The following is a 7,770-nucleotide window of genomic DNA, read 5'->3' as shown; positions in this document are numbered from 1 at the left end:
TTAGATAGCACCGAATGTTTACTGTAAGTTTTCGTTTGCATGACACACGATTTGTAATAAGTAAACATTATTTTATCGCTAGGTCCACATTCGACCGTGAGTTACATGCAAGAAGCAATCACAAGAGATCCCGGCATAATATCCACATGCTTGCTTATCCGAGTCTATCATAAAAATCAAGCATCGGGTTTGCTTTCGTGTACTGAGTTAGATATCAAGTCGGCGTAATGTTAGACATTAATTTTCACACCGTTCAGAATTTTGCTATCAATTGACAGGCTGTTAGTGCCATTATCCTTTACTTGAAGTAATGTCAGAAGGTGGATAACACTAACAATAAACAGTTAAGTATAGTGGCTACCAGAGACACCAGTACAATTGAATAATACACAAAAAGGAAGAAGACATATCGAGTTCTTCTCTTGATAAGTTGTAGTAGATGCGGCCGAGTTTTGTAGGACGCAGTTGAACTGAATGCGGGTCTTGACAGAGCGGGCTGAAATCTGGCCTGTTTCTTGTCGCCTAATCCAAAACGATATTGAGTTCAGACATTTCCTGCACGGTGAAACGTGTTTGGGTTTGAAGTGACCTCCGGTCAAGGCGCTGTGTGAAGTGACGAGCGTCGGCAGGTTAGGATGCGCTTTCATTGTTTGTCTTAGGATAANTTGAAGATAAACGTTGACGGGATGGTACCCAACAAGACCAAACCCCCAAAGCCACCGGGAATTTTCTTTTGCTTAATGTCAGCTCATCAGATTGAAAGATCAATGTTACAGAGAATAAACATTTTGAAGGCGCTTTGGGCAGATAATAAAAGAGCATACGACACGCAAAGTTCTTCACTACTGAGCCCAGCTTACAAAAAGAATGACTAAGGAAAATATGACTCGTTGTGTGACAGTCTGCCTGATGTACGCTTTTAAAGTTGTGCAACCAAGCAAGTTTTTTTTCACTCTAGCCAACAACACAAAATGTGAACAAATAGCTGCACTGATGACCCTTCGGGCAGACGACGCCGTCTGACAATCTTGAGGACAGACGAAGCCTGTGACACTAATATCCCATTGCAAACCACCAGAATTGCAACTGATTAGACAAACTGTAACTCACATTACGTTTGCATGCTGGGATGAGAGCCAGACCACCCGTGTATGTAAGATCACCTGTGCTCTGTGAGGCTCCTTCGTAAACTTTCACCGCACATGGCGCTTAAACCATAGCATTTTTGGACGTTTTTGTACAACTATTGCTTTCAGATGACAAAGCCACTGAGATGTTAGCAACCAGCTTGCAGCGATCAGAAGACAATAAGGTGTTTAATTTGAGTATGATACCGTTCGGATTATGGAGTGAATACATCCTTGCTTGCCAAAGCCCAAGTGGTCTTTTCACGTGTGATGCTACGCAGTCCCCATCCGGTTCTGAAAGCTGGTAGATGCTAGAAACGAAGAAATGCTCTCTCGGACACACGAAATATTATTTGTCTGATACGCCCTTCAGTAATCGTTTGCGTGACCTGATCGAATGCTGCGGCCCTGATTATTTTGGGCAAGTTTGCACCTCCGACTGTGTGAGGCGCCAAAACATACGTCAGGATTTGTTGGTAGGCACTTTCAAAGTAGCTGTATACTTCGGCTAGGGCAGAACTTCGGCATTTATCCTCGTCGGCCATTTCTTCCAAACCGTCTCCGACGTATCATTGACGATTGACTCGTTTGCCATTACTACAGGCGCCTTTGCACGTACAAATCATTATCCAAAGAACTAGGTAAAAATAATCACTCATCAACCTCCGAAAAAATATGCTTCAACTTGCGTGCGTCTGTTACTGAGACACAGATCTCCATCTGTAAGAGTCAACGATGCGTCTCAAAACCAGAAATTCCCACATCAGGTGTGCAGTTCACGTTGCTGTAAACGTGCTCGGATAGCTCACTTTTTACTCAACATATATATCGTGAACTTGCTGTTATGCCACACGATGTCCACGGTGCGGAAATTAAGTGCACCACACGGCTAAGCGTGCTATACCGGATGGAATCCACATAAACGATCAGATCTGCCCTTTTGGATTACTCACTTGTGATCAATGCAGACTGATGGGAAAGCAGAGTTTATTTATTCTATGAGCGTATACCTAGCACAGTGCAGTTCAGAGTGTGAGAAACACGCGTTTTAAGTAGATTTGTATTGACTGTCTACTTATTCAAATATAATATTGAACAACAACAAGATTCTGGTGAACCATGTATTCGTCATTTTTAAACTTACTTGAATTTCGGATCCCCCTTCTCTCTGGGGTTATACAAGCCAATTCTGGACCAGTTTACATTACACTTCCGTCAGCACCAACGCAGCCGAGGCAAGGCAGGTTCAGCGTTTTTCTCTAGCTCAAGATTATATGGTGTAGGAGACGATTGCTTGAAGAATAAAGAAAAAAAGAATAAAGAAGGACATGCTCCAACATTTCAGCATTTTCAGCACGCCTTACTGCTGACAAAATTTACATGCCGGCAACTGGAAGTCATGGAGGCGCACACAGACCCTAAACAACGCTTTAAGAATGACAGAAACGCTGGCAAATGCGAAAGACTCAGGAGTAGGTGCAGGTGTACAATGCAAGTGAGAGCTACGTTTCACTTCAACCCATTTGATCGACTGACCAGATAAGAAGATACATTAGCGAAACAAAAGCTTATCACAGGGAACTCCATTAAGTTAGAGTTAGGCCAAAGTGTCCCAGTATCTCCATCTGTAGAATCAGCGGAAAACTGTCGTGATCAAAATACGCCAAACTTGAGTTATCTTTCTTTTGAAGCAACAATAAAGCCTTCGAATTGGGCTGGAACCGTACTTCAATCAAGCCGAAACGGTCAGGGATGACGATCCTGCATTTAGAAATGATCAGGATTTGAGTAGCGTCACCACTTTATTTGTTCAAATTGATCATTTTTCTGCTTTTCAAATCCACCACTGTCAAGAACTCAGGAAACGCAAAGCAATGAAAACGATTGCCTCATCTCTTCTACGTTCGTATCAGAATTTCGCAGTCATTTAACCCATCATTTACTCGCACCCAGAAGCACTGCTAAAACTGGACTCCTGAAAACCGGTGTACCCCAAAACACAAGATTCCCACGCGAGGAGGATACAGTAGTCCGCGCAGCTGGTTCACAGGTTCCCTGGGGATGTATCTTTGTTCGGACCAGGTCATGCCGACTTGTACACCACTGTCGTTTAGATCAGTTGCATTTCCGCTTCATCAGCATAGGCCCCACGTATCGTATGACCTTTGCTCATCTGGCGTGAACAATTTTATTGAGGATGTTTCATACCCAATCACCAGGAATATCGCCATTTACAGTTCAAGTGGCATAATATTCATGCAGGATAGACCACAATTCTTAAATTACCAGCAATACAAACAATTCAAATAGGATATCAGGGGCGATTGCGATGGAAATTTTATCATCCACTTTTCAGTTGCGTAAAGCGGAGGTGAACGGCGTTACCGGACATTACACAGGACAAGGTCAACAAATCAGCTTTATTTAATCGATAACCAACGGAGTGATTAAGGTAAGTTGACCACAGTAATCTCCATGAACTCAAGGAAGAGAAATCCCATAAAGATAGTGTGATTTTCGTTGAACAGTAGATTAAGCTGAAGTCAATTAGCATTAGAGTACTGGAAGGTTAGTAGTACAAGTTAGTCAATGTTACGGTTGTAATAGGAATTCGGCGTTGCCTGCCAACATAGTCCTCATTTTCAGGACAAACTTTGATTAACATAAATTTACTCAGGTTGCTCTTTTTTCAAGTATAAATAAACTCGTTGTTCCCATGGGTTTTAAGCAACACACAATGTTGCTGATCATCCTGTTCTCGGTATGTTGCCAGGTATTGGCGGAAAGTAAGTGTACTTCAATGATCTCCTTTTGTCTGTGAGAATAGGGGATAAACAGAACGTTCCAGGAACCACGACTGGTCAGCTATAGGTATTCCTTAGCAAATGCTCACTCAGGGTGTCGAATCTGTTGAATAATAGGACACGCTCATAATTCTGAGTTGGTGCACGACCATTTGCGCAAAAAAATCATGACTAATCCAGACGCTCAGGCTTTCGATTCCGTCCATGCAGCACACTTGGATTCTACGCAACAACAGTCTATAAAACTTGCATACGTTCAACTATTTTCCTACTGTTTTATTATGGCTCAGATGCTCCTGAAAATGTTGCGCTCGGAAAGAAACTTTCGGGCGATGGGAAGTGGTTGGAACGTCTGGTGGATGGAGACCTGATAAGGCCGTTTGCACCAAATGCCATTGAGTTCCCCTACTACTACGTGGACCTCGGTGCTGTCTACAATCTGACATCGATTAATCTACACGTTCAAAATGTCTGGACTTTCGGTAAGTGTACTCTCAGGGAGCATACGTGGTATGAATGACTTCCGATTTCCCAGTTGACAATTGTCTCGGGCGTCAGAATTGTTGCATAATACCTGATGTTTCCGAGAAATAAACAAGTCCTTGGCGTCAGGAAATATGTGATACAAAGCATTTGGCCTGTGATAACTTAATCATCAATACAGAAGCAAGACGTGGCAGCCCACGTTAGTGCACAACTGTTTTGGGCGTCCATCTACTTAAACTGCATATGTAGCAGTCAAACGCTCGCTTTGTTTTCGGTTTCCAAGTAGTTTAAGATAACCTGAAGATATAGAATCGATGAACATTCATTTGCTGTCTGAGCTTCGGGTATGATTTGGATGATTCAGAATAGACTAGTTTTATGTTAACCAGCACGCGGAAATTGTTACATTCTAAAGGAAACTACTCACAAGGTTCCTGAAAACTCTTTGACAGCCCATTCAGCTGGAGAACATCATAAACGAGAGATTTAATTGAGTCACCCGTGAAAACCAAATTGATTTGCAGATGAGTGTATTTCTTGTTACTTCCTAATTCGTCAATTTAAAATTTGCGGTGCTTCTTACTCCTCAGCTTTTTCGCGGTCAGACAGCTTGTCCGCGTTTGCAGTACTGCTGGCGATAATTTACCATGGGCAGCCTCTGAGGATACTGGGGAAATTTCCTGCTGTCTAGATCTCAAGTATGTCCACACTGAGTGGCCTATAATTACTACTAGAAAACACACACTCGCTAGCCAGTGATTTGCTGTTAAATACAGGCTTCCGAACATCACGATCATGTCCAGATTGTGCACACGCCATCTGCCGCCAGATGCGAGTTGCCTTAAATCTAAAGCTGAAAGTCAGTTGAGCAGGAGTTCCTCAGCACCAATGCTCACTATCCTCAACTCCCATGGAACTGGTCGGTTTCGTATAACTCACATATACAAGATAATTTTTCCAGGAGCCGTTAACGATGTTTTTGATATGTAACGGCGCTGTTGATGCAGATCATTGCCACAGACCGATTTTCTTTTACCGGTGTTAGCACAGCCCTCAAAGTGTCGCTTCTTGTATAGTTTTCAACCACAAACTACCCCTGAATAGGTTTGAAACAGCGTAAACACGTTCATTCAACTAGTTTCGCCGTACTGAGCTTGAATGGCGCTCACTCTTAGGTGTACACGAAACACCTATCCACAAGGCCACATGTGGATCATGCCCGACAACCTGGAATTCATTAGAAGAAAATAGTTGCATAATGAATCAACAAGTAAAGTCACTCCCATTCAAAAGGCAGTCGGTGAATGAGGTCTCACAAAGGTCGTTAGGCGCTATCTTTATGCGAACAGACTGACCTAATTGGAGTTTCCGACAGAATGGTACGGAAACCTAGCCAGCTTCTACAGTTTCTACAGGCCCCGGAAAACAAGGTCTTAACCACCCAAGGGATGTTATTTTCAGTGGTGGCTGGAGATCACCCAGTATATACAGATATTGGCTGGAATTCTCACCGGAATAGCGAATTCTTGACGCATCTTCACATGTAGTATAGGAACGTACTACACTGGTATACGTATACTAGAAAAACACACCAAATCCGCTTTGTGTGAGCCAGATGGAAAAAGTTCATCATGGCAAGATAGCGATGCGTTTTGTGCTCAGTACTGTGGGTAGACTTCGTACGGGACTTGGACCAGCGCAGAAACCTCCAGCTTCTTTCAGCTCAGGGTCGACCTCTTTGCAATTGACGAAACTGAGCCTGTCGCTGAGTTTGCAACAATGCATATAAATCAGGGAGCAGGTCATGATTCCGATGCAACAGACCAAAAAATCGCTCAATTTCGAAATGTAAAAGCCTCGGTTGATCTTTACGGTCGAGTACAACTTCCGACAACGTTCTTCCTGATCATGTCCTATTGTCTTGAAACGGAGGGCTCTAGGTTTAATCATGGAAAATAACCTTGTGAAAAATTATTCGATATAATGATTTACTAAGCGGTGTGGTTTCAATCTTGCTGTCTGACTACATGCATGTGCGGTGAATTGTAACGCTGGGGCTTACAAAACCCCACAATGCGTTGGACATTTCCTTGATACCGCTGCAGCTGTACATACAACTCACTGATACTGATACTACTGGAAGGTGAGCTTCGAACACGAAGGTGTTCTCCATCATTTCAAATGACCGCAGGCTGTGGTCAAGATCATACGTGAGCCAATGAGTAGGGCGTGATACCGCTGATCCCAGCGGAAGTGTTGAGTGTAACTGCTCACCGTTTCATATTGCAGCTATCCCTGAATACGAAGTTGTGATGCTCTTCTGACACACATTGTATGCGAACTTTTGCAGGCAATCAGGGAATCAATGAGACATTCGATGTTCACACGTACGGTGATTATATCGCTCCATGCTACTTTAGACAACGCCATCCCTGGGATGTGCTCGCGAAAGGGATTATGTTTAAGCGCAAGGGTGAAGAAATCATTCTGCATCCGACAAAACCAGTCCAACTGATTATCATTGGTCGCGAAAACCCAAATCCTCCTCTTGGTGTCAGCCCAATTATTATGTCCGAGATCCAGGCATTCGGCACTAAGCTGCATGAAAGCTTAGCACCTCCAATGCCACAAGAAGACTCAATACCGGAAAGCTATTACGAGGTGAGTTCGGTGGGCTTTTTATCAATCTGTTTCACCCAAATACTTACGAGGAACGGTAGTCATTTTTAGAAGTATGCTCTCTAAACAATCGTTCCTCAAAATGCCAATGAACCGACAGACATCTTGAAAAACAGCCCAAGACCCTGCAGGCAAACTCTTGTTGTTATTGGAAAAATATTACATCGCTTGAAAGTAGCTTGTAGGATTGAGCACTGGGAAAGCTCGTCAGGCTAAGTTGCCAACCAATTTCTCATTGCTGAATCGTGGGAAACATGCTCGGCTGCAGACCTGTCCATTTATGGCAATGTCGGGGCCCTTGTGTCCCTACAGCTGACGAAGAGATGGCTTTCGAGAGCCTGCATTTTCAGCCACAGTAACCCTTTATGACTGTCACTGTTTGGGTTCAACTCCGGTTAGACGATACTCTAGTGAATATACATTATATATATATGTGTGTATCTTCCAATGAACGAATGATAAACCTCATGAAAAACGACGATAGGTCCCTTGATCTTGCACATAGCAATGATTTGAATGACCGAGTATTAGAGGTTGGATAGGTCTTGGTAGAATTTGCATGCATTTCCAATCCAGAACAAAGGAGATTCACCACCTGAATTTTGTAATTCGGTGATCCATTGTGTGTGATTCAGAGGTTATTGACACTCAGATAACTCCGCTCAACAGAGGGG

At 43.2% G+C, this 7,770-nt stretch overlaps 1 protein-coding gene across 1 annotated transcript in view; it reads right to left on the bottom strand.

The window, feature by feature from the left end:
• Positions 1-1,672, bottom strand: part of T265_15483 (hypothetical protein) — a gene marked incomplete at both ends in the record, with an annotated part of 73,075 nt that extends 71,403 nt beyond the window's left edge. Inside the window, one exon of the mRNA XM_009178330.1 lies at positions 1,590-1,672. Coding sequence (XP_009176594.1) covers positions 1,590-1,672 — 83 coding nt within the window. The remainder of the gene's footprint in view (positions 1-1,589) is intronic.
• Positions 1,673-7,770: the final 6,098 nt, after the last annotated feature.

This window comes from Opisthorchis viverrini (assembly GCF_000715545.1).
Source record: "Opisthorchis viverrini unplaced genomic scaffold opera_v5_540, whole genome shotgun sequence".
Lineage (NCBI taxonomy): Eukaryota > Metazoa > Platyhelminthes > Trematoda > Opisthorchiida > Opisthorchiidae > Opisthorchis > Opisthorchis viverrini.
The sequence above is the reverse complement of the archived record's forward strand: the minus strand, read 5'-3'. Positions and strand labels throughout refer to the sequence as shown.